Here is a 17,845-nt window from a genome sequence, read left to right as displayed (position 1 = left end):
TCGAACAAAAACATTAGAGAAATATTCGCCTGGTTCATGACAGGAGGTGGTGATAACACCCTTAGATAGCAATTTAGTAATCTCATCATCAATAACAGACTGTTCAAAACCCGATAGCGCGTAAGGTCTAGGACAGTCATTTTGAGTTGGCTGGTTCACAAAGTCTATGGATAAACCACTTACAGTATTAAGTATCTCAGAGTCTGAGGTTAGCTTCACCCACTCGTTATAGTAGTGCTTGAGTTGCCCTCCTCGAAAGGACTGTAATTTCTGTTCCAGATAAACACACAACATGGGACAAAATGTGTCAAACTCAGTTACCTGTTGTTTATAAGTTTGAAGCTTTGCGATGACGTCATTCACTTTTGTGGCCGTTTTTCCCGCTCTTTCTTTCTGTACTGTGGCTGCCTGTTGTTGTTGTAATTTGGGCGTCGGCCTTTCCATAAAAAATGTTTGCCCGTAGAGTATGCGGGTTGCGAATGTTGAGATCTAGCGCCTCTTTTGTCATATTGCGCCTTGTAATGGCGCGAGTGACTGCCGTCCACAGACTGAGCAATTCGATTAGTTGTTTTAATATTAGCTAGGCGTGACGGAAGGTCGTCGCCAAACAAAAGGCTCGTCGGTGGATATTGCGTCGAGCAGAGTGTAGAATACTCTTGATTTAAACAAGGGCGTAAGTATTCACGTCTGCGGAGTGACAAATCGACGTTTGCGTGCCCCAAAAGTGCCAGGGCATCTGTGGCAGTTTTAATAAGCTCGTCCACCGATAAAGGCGTACTTTTTTGGCGTGTCTCGAGCAAGTTCTCAATACACTTTGTCACAGATGTGCCAGCTTTAGTGATGGCATGTTGTACATTTGCGAGTCGCAAGTCTTGTTGTTTTTTGGCATGGCTTATTGTCCCCAGATTTCTGGGTTAACTTTAGGAACAGCCAATTTTTCACAGTTAGGCGGGCGACCGTATTTGTCAAGTTTGTCTTTCAGTTTTGTGTCCGACATCTTCTCGGACCATCGTTTATTTACAATGTCCACCAGCTGAGTCGGGAGAGGTGAGCCTAACGTCTCATCAGCATTAAACTCGTTCGCAATATCGTTCAAAAGGTCATCTTGAGCCTCTGGCGAGTCGCGCTTTGTATCGCCCGTGGCGGGCTGGTCCTTCGAGGCCGATTGTATAAGTTTTTCAGCGTCATTGTCTACGCTAGGGCTAGGAGAGCCTCTGTCTTCGCTCTTAGAGCGTTTACGTTTCTTGGCGTGTCGCCGTTCGTTTCCTGAGGAGGAAGAAGAGCGTGACGAGCTGGAGTCACTTGATGACGACCTACGTCTAGAACGCCTTCCTTTCACAACTGCTTCAAAGTTGTCCATTCTTTTGTCCATACGAGTCATATTCGAGGACACTTGTTGCAAAATCTCAGCCAAATTAGGTAAATTCGCCTCCTTCGGACGTTCGTACTCGAGAAGTTTTTCTGTTTCTTCCTCTGAAGGTTGCTTGTTGTCAAGCACATCGTCCCTGGCATCGACCTCTGAGTCAGAGGATTTTGGCCTTTCTTCGCGGCGATCCGAGTCGTCTACGTCCTTGGAAGTTGGCATAGTCAATAGAGTATACTTACAACACGGTTTTCTAATTGACATGATATTTCCCCGGACATTTCAGCAATAACCTCCGATAATCAACTAAATGACTTGTTGAATGACCCGGCAATAGTAAATTGTAATTCTGAATCTGCTCTTAGCGAAATTGCTAATCTCAAAGGTTTTCGAATAGCTAGCCTAAATGTTAATAGCCTCTTGAAGCATATCGATGAGCTTCGAGTAATATTGGAAAAATGTCCGATTGATGTCTTAGCCATCAATGAGTCCAAAATCGATGAATTTGTCTCAGACCATGAAATTAAAATATCTGGATACGATTTATTCAGAAAGGATCGTAATAGACACGGTGGGGGTGTCGTTTTATATGTTAGAAACTGCTTTTCATGTGTTGAACGTACAGAATTGGTCCCAAATTCGCTTGAAATGGTGTGCATTGAAATTTTTCGTCAATATAGCAAGCCATTCTTAGTTTGTTCTTGGTACAGACCCCCGAATGCTAATATAAGTTTGTTTGACGACTTTGAACGCTTTATTCAAAAATGTGATATGGAAAATAAAGAATTAATAGCTTTAGGGGACTTTAATTGTGACGTTAGTAAATCCCCATATGATAATCACACGCAAACATTATTAAATATGTACGTTATATCAGCTGAAACAACTGATAGAAGAACCAACTAGGGTGACTAAAACAACTGCAACCTTAATTGACTTGGTTCTAGCTAACAATCCTGAGAGTATTTCTAACTATGGAGTAATTAATTTGGGGATTTCCGATCATAACCTAATTTTGCTGTCAAAAAAATGGTGTTTCCAAAGAAAAAACAAGCCTTTAAGGAATTTCGAAATTTTAAAAATTTTAATGAACGACAGTTTCTCGAAGACTTAAATACGGTTCCCTGGGATTATGTGAACCAATTTAATGACCCAAATGATAGCTGGCAAATTTGGAAATTATTCTTTCTAGAGACACTCGATAGGCATGCGCCAATTCAGAGTAGGCGGACTAAAATTAAATCAATGCCATGGGTAAATGCATCCATAAAGCAACTTATGAGGGAAAGAGACCTCCATCAGAAATTGGCTAAAAAATTTGGCTCTGAAGCGCATTGGGAAAAGTATAAAACCATCAGAAACAAAGTGAATTCTGAAATAAGGAAAGCTAAAGCTAACTACTTTAATAATAAACTTTCAGAATCCTCTCAGCAGAGAAATGTTAAAAAAAGCTGGTCATTAATTAATACTCTTCTAGGTAAAGACGGTAGTAAATCTACAATAGTCAATGAACTCAATATCGGTGGCAGTGTTATTACAGACGGAGTTTCAATTGCAAATCAACTAAATAACTATTTTGTTAATATTGGCCCGTCACTAGCGGCTGAAGTGACAAATTGTAACGCTGCCTACGAAACAAATGTTAAGGATTCTACTTGCCGCTCAACATTTTGCTTCTCAGGTCTAAGTATTGATCAAATTGCAAATAATCTAAAATCTCTAAAAGTTTCTAAAGCTACGGGACTCGATAAAATTCCAGCAAAAGTACTTAAACTATCTGCGGATATAATTGCTCCATCACTGACTGCCATTTTTAATCTATCATTATATACTGGGAAATTTGTCAATGATTGGAAAATAGCACGAGTCCAACCAATCTATAAATCCGAAGATAGGAGAAAGTGTGAAAATTACCGTCCGATCTCCATTCTGCCAATTGTTAGCAAAATATTTGAAAAAGAAATTTTTCGACAACTATATGACTATCTGTCAGAGAACTTATTGATTTCAAAATTTCAATCTGGCTTTAGACCAAAACACTCAACATTAACTCTACTTCTTCAAATGTGTGATAAATGGTTGGAAAATATGGACGAGGGTAAAATTACTGGTATAGTTTCCTTAGATATTCGAAAAGCTTTTGACTCAATTGATCATGAAATTCTACTGATAAAAATGAAAAACCAGTTTGGAATAAAACACTCCGAACTTGCTTGGTTTGCTTCCTATTTGACTAATCGAGAGCAGGTGTGTTTCTGAATGGCTATATATCGACTCGCAAAGAAATAATAAGTGGAGTTCCCCAAGGTTCCATTCTGGGTCCCCTGTTGTTTCTGCTGTATATCAATGACTTACCAGAGTACCTAAAATCTACTACCCCTGGAATATATGCAGACGACACTCAAATCTTTGCGTCGTCGGATAACTTTGATGAATTAGTAGATATGTTGAGTTCTGATTTAAAAAATATCAGTAAATGGCTTAGTGATAATAAATTGCAACATCATACTACCAAAACTAAACTTTTGTTTGTAGGCTCTTCGTATAACATTCAAAATAAACTAGGAAATAAGTCAGTGATCTTTGGAAATGTACCAGTAACCCGTTATAGATCTTTTAAATGTTTGGGAGTCGAGATTGATGAACAACTTAATTGGGAAGCCCATATAAATGCAATAAGCAGAAAGGTAGGCGCGGGAATAGATGTAATGAGACGAGTTAAACCCTTTGTTCCTGAAGAAACCATGCACACCATTTACAAAGCTTTAATTCAACCATACTTTGACTATTGTTCCCCTCTTGGGACAATTGCGGTCTATTATTGAAAGAAAGTTGCAAAAATTTCAAAATAGGGCTGCTCGGGTGTTAACGGGGGCAGACTACAATACAAGCTCCTCTGAACTCCTGGAGCAGCTTAGATGGAAAAATCTCGAAACTAAATATAAAACTAACAAAGCAGTTCTCGTTTATAATATCCTAAATAACGGTACTGCTCCGTGCCTTCGCGAATCCTTTTCTGAGCGTAGTGTAATTGAAAATGGTTATAACCTGAGACATTACGATACTGATCTATCAATCCCGAGACCTAAGAAAGAGTTTCTCAAAAGAAGTTTTAAATATAGAGGAGCTGTATTATGGAATAGTCTTTCGCGTGAAGCTAAGTCTGCTCAATCGATTCATTGTTTCAAGAGGCTCATAAATTCAAGTAGTTAATTCGGCATATTATATATAGTTTATATTTGTATAGTGTAATTAAGTAGACGCTCATAATGTAATTAAGTAGACGCCCTCCGTGGAAATCAGTGGTAACTGACGGGGCTAGTGTCTGTAAATAAAATTTTTAATAATAAAATAATAATAATAATTCTCGACGGGGTCCGCAAAGAAATCGATTATTTTTAGCGAAGTACAAAAAACGTGCTGATCGTTAGAAAACGGTTTGTGCACTGACGTTAGAAATGGCGCGCGCCATCTCACGTGATTCCGTCATGACGTAACCAATGACGAAATAGAATAAATATACAAGATCTAGCTATTTATGTGTTCGTGCAAATTATGCGTACAATTAGTTGTGATTAAGTCTATAGACTACTTTACTTAACACAGCTCTTAATTCTTAATGCATTCTGGAGCACTTAGCGTCATGTCGTATTTATCATTACGTAGGAAGTCTTGCAGTGATGATCCATCTATTTAAATATTCGCAATTAATTTTGCTATTAGGCAGTCAATAGGTCGGCATAGAATTGCCTGCAGTAGCTTTGCATCATTGATGACATGATCTTATAAAATTATTTGATTCAGTAATTGAACTGCTTGCTCGCCCAGCCCGCCATTTGTGTTACGTTTTTGCAATAATTCAAGGATTCTGTATTTTACTCTTAAGGTGGATTTCCTTTCGGTCGAGAATGCTAGCCGGTGGATATTTTGTGATCTCTTTCTTTTATACTAGTGTATAGTGAGAAAGGAAAGATCTCTTTATATCTACTAGTAAAACTAGGTTACCTGCAAGGTAGGGATTGCTGCGGGCATTAAAAACAAATTGAACCAAATATCATATAAGAACAGGATTGGCAATACTGTACAATTGTTAAAAAAATATTACAAAAGCGTTGAAATTTGTGAAATATGTGTCACACGATCACGTCGCAACTAATTTAACAAAGGGCGTGTTAAGGTGAAATTTTTCTTGCAACTTGGAATTCTGCTTGAAATCAGTAAGATATGCCATATGGATTCGAAAAATATCAACGCAAAACACGTACTTTGGCATTTTACATTTCTCAAGAGTAGGGTTGTATTGCAAGTTGCAAAAAATTGCATCGTGTAACAGGGCCTAAACTAAACTCTAAAGTTAACAAAATAAGAATGTAATTGACTCCTTCTGCAGGGCAATCCACCTTTGATGTATTCGGCGACCCTTCGGCATCGTCGTCTTGCCTTAAATAGTTCAAGGAATTGCTATACTCGTTTGCTGTATTTTCGTATATGGCAGATTGCCCAGATCCACTATGACGATGAAACATGCACGAGGCTCAATGACAAAGATGTAAAAATAAACTTGGATTATCAACACTGAGTCAAAATAAGTCCAAACAGGCAAACAATCAACAATATACTTAAAATACGATTTGATAGTCAATACTGTATATCGCGCGTCGTACGATATGCTAAACGAAAAACCTAGACATCAATGCGCGAACATTTATATTGTGAATCAAAACAAATTACAGTAGAAATCAGGCAAAACGACAGGCAACTGTCAACCTTATAATAGATAAAAACAAAGGCGAATGAAGAACAGAATGTATGTTAAATCCCACTGCCTGTTTGACATTGTCTTTCAAAAATAATTTTTATTTTGTATTATTTGATATTATTTATAAAAAATATATAGCAAGGAATGAGATATAAATCAAACAGGAACTTAACGGTTTCAACTTTTCTCAGCCTGAACTATTCACATACAAAGAGCTTAATTGGAAAGTAGCCTTTAACGACTGAAACATGAACCGCGTTTTGCATCAAAGAACAACTAAAGAATCGTTATGTGATAATGAAGTTACTAATGAAAATACAAACGTTTGACAAAACCAATATGATTAAGGGAAGAAGAATGGAAGTTGTTTTAGAATAATTTCAAGCATAATCTTCAATTCCGCGTATGGCATTTACTACTTGCTCCAACTTTGATCGTACATGATTCATACGACTTTGGGTTTTGGTCGAGGAGACGAGGGTCGAGGTTGAGGGCGAGGTTGAGAGTCAATTTTTATCGCATTTTTTCGGCGAAGTGCACGTTTAGGATGAAGTCGAGGGTTGGTTTTTATCGCTGTTTTATATTAGGCGAAGTCGGGATTAGCTTATTAACTGTCCACATCATCCATTCTATACTTTATTTCAGTTGTTAAGTCTAAATATTACACTTGACAACAAGGGAGATTGCGACAGAGCACAACCCTAACCAAGGCATTCTCCCAATAGCTACAAGGTTAACATATATAACTATTTACAAATTTGGACAAGATATACACACAATACAAACGTGGATTCAGACGATTAACAACATAGTCTGAGGTTATCTGAAGAAAGATTACGTATAGAGTTACATTTAAGACAAATAGAACGCCACGTACAAAAGACATCCACATCAAAAACATGACGCACACCCAAGAAATACTTTTGCTTCAAAAGATTCTTAAAAATACGTGGTGATTTTACTTCCTTTACTGAGGTTGGTAAACTGTTCCATAACCTACACGTTCTAATGAAATAGCTGTGTTCGAACTGCTTGGTTTTTGTTTTTGGTAGCGCGAAATTCATTGCCCCGGAATTCCTCAACTGACGGTCTTGCAATTGTGGTGTGAATTTGACGTACTGTTCAACATCTACATCAAACCTATCATAGATGCACCCATGCAAAAACATCAAATCTTTGATCTCGTGCCAATAGCAGATAGGAAGGAGTTGTAGCTTGACCAAACGTTCTTGATACGATGCAAGACTACCAGGCCAACCAAGAATGAATTTGGAAGCCCTCCTTTGTACACCTTCCACATAACGAGTCAACTGGATGGATTGACCTGACCATGCTTCGCTGGCGTAATCAAGGTTGGATCGAACGAGAGCTACATACAGAAGTCGCTTTGCCAAAGTGGAGAAGAACTTGTTGGAGTTACGTCGTAACAGGCCTAACATGGAATTTGCCTTCTTAACAGCCTTGATTGTGTGTTCTTTCCATGTTAGTGTGTTGCATACAATCAAGCCAAGGTCCTTCTGGCAAGACGAACTCTTCAAAGAAACTTCACCAAGTTGGTAAACAGTTTCCACACGATTCTTCTTCCTAGTGAAGGATACATTCTCACATTTGCCAACGTTAAACCGTAGATACGCCGATGTACTGGCGCGATGTAGGAGGTCGAGGCCATGTTGAAGTTTCTCCGCGTCGCTCTGGTCATTAACAGCTCTGTAACACTTGGTGTCATCGGCGTAGAGGAGCATGGAGCAGTTGGTTGAGACACTCTTAGGTAGATCATTGATGAAAATCACGAATAACAATGGTCCGAGAATAGAACCCTGCGGAACACCCGATAACACAGGAAGAGATTTGGAAAGTGCGCCTCCAACAGCCGTTCTTTGCGATCTGTCTGTAAGATAACTGGTGAACCAATCCAGAAGAGCGCCATTGATACCATAGCAATGTAATTTCTGGATAAGCAGCTTATGATCGACGCTATCGAAAGCCTTGGAGAAGTCTAGGTAAATTACATCTGTTTGCGATCCATGGTCTAGGGCTGACCCAATTTCATGAAGAAAACATAAAAGCTGGGTGACCGTTGACTTTCCTTTCATAAAACCATGTTGAGAATTATGGATGGCGGAAGATACATGACTGAGTACTCGGTTAAAGACACACCTCTCCAAGACTTTAGACAACACACTCAGTAAAGAAACCGGACGATAGTTGGAAACCAGTTCTTTATCTCCTTTCTTATATATTGGTACAATATGAGCGTGTTTCCATTGGGAGGGGAACTGCCCAAGACGCAATGATTTGTTAAACAGTTCACATAAGGAAGGAGCTACTTGATCAGCACATTCTTTTAAAATTCTGGCGGAAATGCCATCAGGACCAGAGGCTTTTGAAACATCAAGTTTACGTAACAAGGCTGCTACTTCAATTGGCGATATCATAATCTCACTTAACGAGAATTCGAGCGAATTGTTTTGCGTTGGAATTGAACCACTGGTATGTGCATCAGGTTGAGTAAAGGAGGTGAAGAAAAAGTTATTGAACGCCTCAGCTTTTGCTTCATTCGTTGAGTATTTAACACTGTTATGGGTGACTATGTTCGGGATTGATCCTGATTTGGTTCTTGCCTTAATGTACGACCAGAAACGCTTCGAGTTGGTGTTCACTGAATGAGACACAGCTTCAACGTAGTCTCTATGTTTCTTGTCAATCATAGCCTTGACTTTGCGTCGTAGATTGCGATACTTTCCCACGCAGGATTCGCAGTTGATCGAGTTCCACCATTACTAGCCAAAGCCTTTCTTCGAGCAGCATCTTTCTTGTGAATTAGATGTAACACTTCACCATCAATCCAAGGTGGACTATTGATGTCTCTAATTTTGACTTTGGGAACATGTTGGTCGACGGCTGCGTTAAATAGGTCCAGCCAACACTGCCAATCGTCATCGATGTTATCATTATCCAAGGCGCAATGGAAAGGAACAGTTTTTAATAAATTCCTCAAGCCAGGAAAATCAGCTTTCTTGTATGAGTAGCAAATCCGGTGTTGTTTTGGAGGTCGTTTGCATTTGGAAACGAGTTCGAATGCCACCAGAGAATGGTCACTTGGGAACAGCGAATCAGCTGAACTGATGACATCAAGGTGTCTAACGCTATCCGGATGGTTTGTGATAACCAAATCCAGTACATTGTTCGTATTATCTCCGGTACATCGTGTTGGTAAAAACACAACTTGACTTAAGAAATATTCTGTTAATAGATCACAAAAGTTAAGGTTTGTTCCAGTTGGCAAAGAAATATCGAGATTAGCCCAATCGATGTGAGGAAAATTGAAGTCGCCCAAGATTAATAGTTTCTTTCCGTACCTCACGAGAGTTAACTTTGTCTAAGAAGGTCGTGAAGTCCCCAATAAAACCAGATGAATGAATATCAGGAGGCCGGTAAAACACAGCAACGATAAGATTTGGTGAATTCGACGACTCAATTTCAATCGCAACCATTTCAAGTTGATCAAGTTCCAAGTCGCAACGACGATATGAAGAACATTTATTGTTCACAGCAAGCAAAACTCCGCCACCTCTCCTGCCGTCTGAACGATCTCTACGGTAACAAGTATAAGGTAAACCAGCGGTGATCTCAGCATCATGTATATCAGCATTAAGCCAAGTTTCCGTCACGGCCAAAATGTCAAAATCAAACACAGACATCAGTACCTGGAATTTGGCAAGCTTGCTCCGTAAAGAGCGCGCGTTTACTAAACCAAATTTTAACGAGTTTTGAGACCGTCCAGGTCCAGGATTTGTTTCAATATCACCAGATAACAAAATAAACCACATTGAGAAAGATGCATGTATAAATAAACGACATCCGAGCATGATTTTTGTAGAATTGTCAAGGATTAGCGATTTGGCCGTTGACTTACGCACGCGACCGTTATTTTTAAAAACCATGATTTTCACCACTGTAGACTCCTTGGCCAAGAACAAAAGCTTGTGGTTGAACAATGACGTTAATGTAACGCATTCATAATGAGATAATCCAAGAAAAACAATATGGACATACAGAAAAAACAACAATTTATGGAAGTTTAAAAACATCCGCCTAACCGCCATCGCTGATGACGAAAAAAACCCTCCAAATAGTTTTTAAAAGATTCTTTCTAACACCGTGAAGGGAAAAGTCCTAATGTAATATTCATCTGGCATTTCATAATATTTAAATCAAAAGTATTTTCAGCCCTATATCACGCTATATAAACACAGTAATTTACTTTTAATGCGTGAAAATTCAATAGCAAATGCCAGTTATGAGAAAGCTACTAAACAAATAATTCATTGACATTGTGTTATAACAACACGTTTAAAATAATAAAAGCTAATGATACGTGCCCAAATTTTTTGCCATGGTTACTTTGTACACAAATTAGTTGCCATAAACATTAACCCAATGTTACTTTCAGTTCTTCAATAATGTAAAATAGGATCAGTCTATTAATTAATGAACATGCAGATGGTAAACTTTTATTGAACCGACAAACTGCAAACTAGAAACGAATTACGTTATGGAACAACCACAAATTCTTTTCATACCGCGCGAGAAATCGTCAAAAAACGTTAGACTAGTGATAGGGCATTAAAGTTGGGTAACAGTCGGTAATTTAAACAAAGTTTTGTATACATTTTGAATCTACAGGGTATCTTCAAAAAATACGAAAGCTATTGAAATTGCATGCTCAACTTATGAAATGCTAAATACGAAAAATTTGAAATTGTGAATATGATATAAAAGTTTAAATTAGCCTTTTATTGCATGCTTCCAAAGAAAATGGTACAGTTGACCGCGAAACAACGAGTGTTTATTGTGATAAATTATATACGCCTACCCAAAGTACAACGGAAGTACGAAACGCTTTTCGACAAAGGTCGACAAAGAACAAATTATTGTAAACATTGTTGATAAATATTTTTGTGTACAAATAAATTTTACTGCATCATGCATAAAAATGCTTATGGCAAACATTTATATCCCAACAGAGAACATAGGCATTCGATCGCGAACTATGACAATTACATATTGTTATTGGTGATTTCAACGTAATTTTCGTTTTTTTTGAGACACCCTGTATATATCTCCTAAAATATCAAGAAATTTCTTTTAGTTCGCTATACTTTAAATGAATATGGGAGAGAGTATATTTTCAGAGATATACCAAACATGCGAAATTTGAGCAATTTTGAAACTGGTAGACAACCATTGTTATAAGCAGAACTGATGCGCAGAAGAGACTATAAAGCCCTTTAAAGGGTACAGAGACTCTGGCGAGTGAAAACAACGCAAAGATTTTCCCCAAATATCCACCGTTAGCTTTTAGTTCCCTAGAAATTTTTAGGAGTCCCGTATCACAATTTTCCCTCAAAAGAAGTTCCCCTTTTAAAATATAGCTCTAGTTGAGATTTAAATCGCCGACGTTGCCGGCATAATAATACCAGGGCTCATAATAGTATACCAAAAATTAATGTTTATCAGTGTAATGATAAGAATATTTTCCTGAGGTGAAAGATAAAATAATTCAAAGAGGCAAAGCGGAGATTTTTTCCATTGCACAAATGAAAACATTCATTTTTTGTTTATTCAATAGTACGTGTTCAAAAACAACCAATTAAAATAGGTGTTATATAATACATAATAATTATCAGATTATAATTGGTCTTGAACTGTTTCACTGTTTTGTATTTTATATTACTATGCAACAAAATAATGCAACAGTTCTTACAAGTGTATCATTATTTTAGGATTTCAATACTACCAATCGTGCTTTAGAAAGTTCGTTGATCCGAGCATTGCGTCGCTTTTTTAATCTACCATAATTATTATAAATCGACAATCTATCAATGAATACACAATTGCGTTGTTAATTTAATGCATGAAATTAAAACCAAGTGCACCTATCAAAACGTCCGGTTGCCCACTGGATCAGTCGGTAGATCACCAATAAATTCCACCAGTATTTCTCCAGTCACATTATTCACGCTACAAACGTTTAAATTGCGCTTAAGTTTTGATTTCAAGGCCAGGTCATTGGCTGTTTTTTGCGCGTCGCTGTTCTTAGTCCAAATCATATCGAAAAGAAACGGTATTGATGTAGCAACCATTGTGGTGAGGATCTTAGAATTACTCGACACGCCAGAGCTTTGAGATAGCGCCAGGAAAAGAAACAGCAAATAAGCGAATAATACAACCAAAAATACCTTAGCGAAAAAAGGTACCAAAATTTCGTCGTATGGAAGAAGCGTCTCTCGGACAATATCGTATAACGGCTTGGGAATGACAGGCTCGCCGTTTTTATCCAACTTAATCACGAAACTGTGGGTAACGTCCGACGACGTAACTGACCGAAAACTGTCGCAGCTCTCATGGTCGCTGGAATGTATTTCAGGGCGGGTACATTCACAACCATGCAGAATAGAATTTTTCTTGCTATAAATTTGTAAATACTTGTATTTAATTCAAGATATTTCGCTGCAACAGAAGACCTCCAATTGCTCCAGGAATAAACTAAGACGAGGGAGAGGGGAACAAAATATGTACTGTAATGTCCTGCGTTTAGATATAAACCAGCGATGAAGTAGAACAAGAGAACTAAACATTTCATAAAAGAACCGAGTATTAGCAGGAAGGTCAAAGCTGAACCGAAACAATTTGCGCGAAATTATGCAATATTAAATTTTGATTCGTTTAAGTCTTTCTTTTCGTCGCGACGCCTCGAAAAAGATGGATTGCCAGAAATTTGATGTCGATAATTGTTGTGCAACCTTAGCGCTTGGGATGAGGTTGTGGCCTTATGTTGTGAAAATGATGAAATATACGCCTTAAACAAAAATTTAGTGAGGAAAATACCTCCACCAATGCACAATTCAAACGGCAAAAAAAAAAGATATAGGATTAGTAAAATCACAATTGATAAACAATATTTGAACACATCGATACGACTGACATCCTGTTTTCCACTGCTTCTTGTTTGGCCTTGGGATTCAACTTCACGCGATAATAATCTAGCGCGCTCGGTAACTTGAGCATTGGTCGCCGATTGTTCATTCGTTGAAGTACAATCAAGGCTTTGCTTGAAGTGTCGACGGAGAAATGGATTCTTCCTCGCTTCTTTACGCCAAAATTTTACATTGAAAGGTAAAGCAATGATCCTTTTAAAACTTTCCCTTACAAGGAAACTTGTCTTGGGATTACGGTGATCAAATTGAATCCTAGCGTCTTGTTCATTGATGTTGTATATATCAAAAAACAGAAGAAGTAACACCCAAGACGAACAGATTAGCGGCACCAAGAAAAGCGAGGTGTAAGAATTTGCATTTAAAGGGTAATTTTGATCCCATTTTGGGAACAATGTTAAAAGAGTTAACACCGAAATTAATAGTTTTCTTCCAAGAGACTTCACTGGGCCATGGCCATCAATAAATATTATGTGAAATATCGATGAAAGTGACATTGGGCTGTCAGAAATTTTGTATGTCGTGCGTTCTTTGGGGAAGGAGCTTAAATACATGATCATTTGAGGAAAAACAATCAAAATGAAAGCAATGAAGGCCACACCAAACATACCGGTAGAATAATCCAACAAAGTTATTGATGAAAAGTCCGAACAGATGATTACGCGATCCAGTAACCTGCAACAAGTACAGTACGCCGTTTTCTTGTTCCAGAGGCACAATTTGTAATCAAAACGATCGTCATTGACGCGGTCATGGGGGTACAGTTGGTGGAGTAGAAAACTGAAAACAAAGTCAGAGGCATTCTTTCCTGAAAGCAATAGGCATCCTTCGGTCATTTCGGCGACAACAATATCCAGGGTTTCGACACCAGCATTTAATGTACTTGTATAGGAGGATAAAAGCATCGATGGAAGATTTTCGGCTTCTGTGATTAATGAAATTAACGTACGACCGATTTCGTTTGCCCAAGTCAACTGTTCACGAATTTGAACAGTCTTAATCAGGCAGAGGATTTTGAATCTATCCCGGTACAAAACAAGTCAAAAATATATAAAAAGAAACGGTTTATTCTTGAAACACACTATGTCGTACAAAAAATGTCTTTTTCAACCACACTTAATTATTATGCTCGCGCCCAGTTTTTTTTGTTCGCGTCGCCCCATTCCCCCGTGCAACTTTGGGGTATGGGATTAACTATAAATTCCAAAACATCCCCCTCCCGAATGTGATCACATTCGTAACAGAGTCAAAATATCAATAAGGTTAGCAAGTTTAATTATTGTTTGTCGCTTTCGTTCCCGTTGTCCCGTTCTAGCGGACACAGCCGGTGTACAGGACGGATATATTCGTTGTCTCCTACTCGAATCTTTACGACTCTGATAAGTCCATCACCTCCTCGATAGATTTCCTGGATACGTCCTAGAGGCCATTCATATCGCTTAGCGTTTTGATCCACCACCAAAACAACATCTCCGGGTTTGAGCTCTCTCTTCGGTTCGAACCACTTTCCTCTTACGTTGAGGCTTGGGAGGAACTCTTTACGCCATCTTTTCCAGATCTGAGCGATTAGTTGTTGAAGACGTCTCCAACGTTTCTTGGGGTTAAAGGCTTGTTCGGGGGTGACGTCAGGAGCGAATTGTCCACCTAGTTGCCCAACCAGGAAGTGGCTAGGAGTCAGCGGTTCCAGGTCGTCGGGAGTTGAGCTGACATAGGTGATTGGTCTTGAATTAAGGAGTCCTTCTGCTCCACAAATCGCTGTATGTAATTCTTCGTCGGTAATGTCAGCGTCTCCTAAAATTGCTCTCATCGCCTTCTTTGCACTCTTAACCATACTCTCGAAGACTCCTCCAAAATGTGGAGAGGAGGGGGGGTTGAATTTCCACTCGATTAACTGGTGTCGAGTCGTCTTATTCATTATCTTCTGCTGATCGAAGCTCTTGACTTTTTCTCGTATTTCCTTCTCTCCAGCCACGAAATTCGTCCCGTTGTCCGAGATAACATAAGAAGGCGTCCCCCTCCGTGCACATAACCGCACAAATGCGTTTATAAACGAATCGGTGTCTAAGCTGTACGCCATTTCCAGGTGGACTGCGCGGGTAGTTAGACAGGTAAACAGGCAAAGGTATCGTTTCATCCGCGGCTTCCCACGTCCTTGTTTCGTCAGAAATGGTCCGGCGAAATCTGTGCCAATTCGCTCAAATGCTCTTAAGGGTAAAGTTATTCTTGAAGTAGGCAGGGGAGCCATTTTTTGACCACAAGGCTTCGTGAGGAATCTTCGTCTGCATCCAGGACATTTACCAATTAGGGTTCTAACTGTCAATCTTCCTTTTATAATCCAAAATCTCGAACGAAGTTCTGTCAGGAGGTATTCTGTTCCCGTTCCGTGTCCGATCTTTTCGTGAGCAGCAAGTATAACCAGTCGGCTTATCGGATGATCTTTAGGCAATATGATTGGATGTCTTGTGTCGTAAGGTAAATCTTCAGCAAGGCGGAGGCGGCCATCCACTCTTAATATGCCTTCTTTGTCGACTATAGGGCAGAATTTCAATAGGCGTTTGTCCTTTTGTTTGTTGACGAAACTTTCGGCTTGTGCTTTTCGGATCCAGAATAGTTCCGCTGTTTTAATCTCGACGTTTTGCAGAACAATAGATGTATCTCGTGAATTTATCGGGGACTTACAATTCTTGATAAAACGTTTAACCCAGGCCGTAACTCGAATAAGGCGGGTCATAGATGAATAACGTTTTGGATCCAGGCGGCTGTCGTCACTGGCTTCCTTATCCGTTGTATAAACTTGGACTTTCTTTTCTTCTTGTTTTATCGTGCCACTACATGGACCGTGATTCGATAATTTCTCTGGCAATGGTTTTTCTTCATCCGTCAAAAACTCTGGTCGTTTCATCCATAATTTGTCTTCACAAAGGTTGGTTGCTGAAAGTCCACGAGTTGGTAGGTCGGCTGGATTTATTCCACCAGGTATGTGTCGCCATTGTTCTGGGTTGGAATGTCTCTGTATCTCTGCCACTCGATTGGCCACAAATGGCTTGAATGCACGGCTCTGGTTACGCACCCAATACAGGACGTTCGTTGAGTCCGTCCAGTACGTTGCTTCATTGACTGTCAATGTCTGGAGAATGCTGTTGGCCAGTCGGGTAGCGAGTACTGCTCCCATGAGTTCCAGTCTTGGGATAGTAACTGACTTTAGTGGCGTGACACGACTCTTGGATGCGACGATCCGTGAGGTGGCTTCGTGATCTTCGTAATTACTGACAAGATAAGACACTGCTGCGTAAGCATCTTGGGATGCGTCTGAGAAGGTGTGCAACCAGACGTCCGTAGGTCCAGGTAAGCGTAGAGGGCGAGGGACTTCGAATCCGTTTAAGTCGCTCAGTTCATTTACCCAATTGTTCCATTCGTTGCACAAATTTTCTGGCATTTTGTCTTCCCAACCAATTCCAGCTGCCAATGTCTTTTGCAACAATAATTTCGCTCGTATAGTGAAGGAAGCCAAAAACTGTAATGGATCAAACAGCTTTGCTATACTACTTAGGACTTCTCTTTTGGTCGGGCCTTCAGTCAGCGATGGAGGGTGAACCACGAACTTGAAGATATCTTGCCGGGCATTCCACAGAACTCCCAGGGTCTTCAACGTCGGCAGGCTACCATCACTGAGCTCTAATCCGGGAAGACGATCTTCAACAGGAACATCTTTGATAACATCAGCCTGGTTTGACATCCATTTCCTCAAATTGAAGCCTGCGCCAGACACCAACTCGGATGTTTGTTGTCTAAGGGTTATGGCTCCTTGAACCGTCTCGCAAGAGTCCAGCACATCGTCCACGTACATTGCATTATCCACTGTATCTGCGGCTTTCGAGAAGTGATCTTTATTCTTCTCCGCGTGGGAGTGAAGTACATATTGTGCGCAGAATGGTGAAGAGGTATTTCCGAATGGTAGACGCTGGAACTCGTAAATTTCGGGTTCTCTTTCTTTGTTCAAATCACGTCAAAGGAAGCGATGAAAAGGTTGATCTTTCTCGGCAAGTCCGACTTGTAAGAACATCTGAGAGATATCTGCTGACACTGCCACGGGTTCTCTTCGGAACCTCGTTAACACGTCTACCAATTCTCGTTGGAGCTTGGGCCCAGGGTGAAGCGCGTCGTTCAGACATTTGTTTTTGTGCTTCGCTGCCGCATCAAAGACGATTCGAACTTTGGTCGACGTTTTCTCCTCATTGATCACCGGAAAGTGCGGCAACAACCACTGGTCACCCGTTTTCTTTGGTACTTTCTTGATGTACTCTTTTTGGAGGTAATCCAGGATTATCTGGTTGTAGGCCATAGCGACATCCGGTTTCTTTCGTAGGGATGACTCCAGCTTCAGTAGTCTTGAATGAGCCATGTCGTAGTTGTCGGCGAAATCTGGCTCACCGTCTCTCCAAGGAACACCTACTTCATATCTCCCGTTGGTGTAATTTTGGGTTGATTGCACAATTTCAACTGCCTTTTTCTCGTCTGGTGTCAGTGGTCGAACGTTCTCGTCCTTAATGCCGATGGCTTCTAGTTCCCAAAAACTCCGAAGATTGTCACTTACTTCTTGGATATCTTCGGTATGGTATGTACGTGTCATGTGGGATTGGGTAGTCCATGTCGACGGGTTCTTACTCGTTGGACCGAAGCAGACCCAACCGAGGGGCGTTTGTCGTGCTACTGGGTCTTTGGCAT

The 17,845-nt window shown here is 39.9% G+C and overlaps 2 protein-coding genes across 2 annotated transcripts; both read right to left on the bottom strand.

Annotated features, from left to right (window-relative positions):
* Window positions 1–892: 892 nt before the first annotated feature.
* On the bottom strand, window positions 893–1,585 carry LOC114537880 (nuclear localization sequence-binding protein-like). The gene has a single exon (XM_028558992.1). The coding sequence runs from the start codon at window positions 1,583–1,585 to the stop codon at window positions 893–895; it is 693 nt and encodes a 230-aa protein (XP_028414793.1).
* Window positions 1,586–14,396: 12,811 nt separating this feature from the next.
* On the bottom strand, window positions 14,397–16,967 carry LOC114537879. The gene has a single exon (XM_028558991.1). It carries the CDS (start codon window positions 16,965–16,967, stop codon window positions 14,397–14,399), a length of 2,571 nt encoding a protein of 856 aa, XP_028414792.1.
* Between the last annotated feature and the right edge of the window lie 878 nt (window positions 16,968–17,845).

Source organism: Dendronephthya gigantea, unplaced genomic scaffold, assembly GCF_004324835.1.
Source record: "Dendronephthya gigantea isolate DGI-Jeju-01 unplaced genomic scaffold, DenGig_1.0 000168F, whole genome shotgun sequence".
Lineage (NCBI taxonomy): Eukaryota > Metazoa > Cnidaria > Anthozoa > Malacalcyonacea > Nephtheidae > Dendronephthya > Dendronephthya gigantea.
The sequence above is the reverse complement of the archived record's forward strand: the minus strand, read 5'-3'. Positions and strand labels throughout refer to the sequence as shown.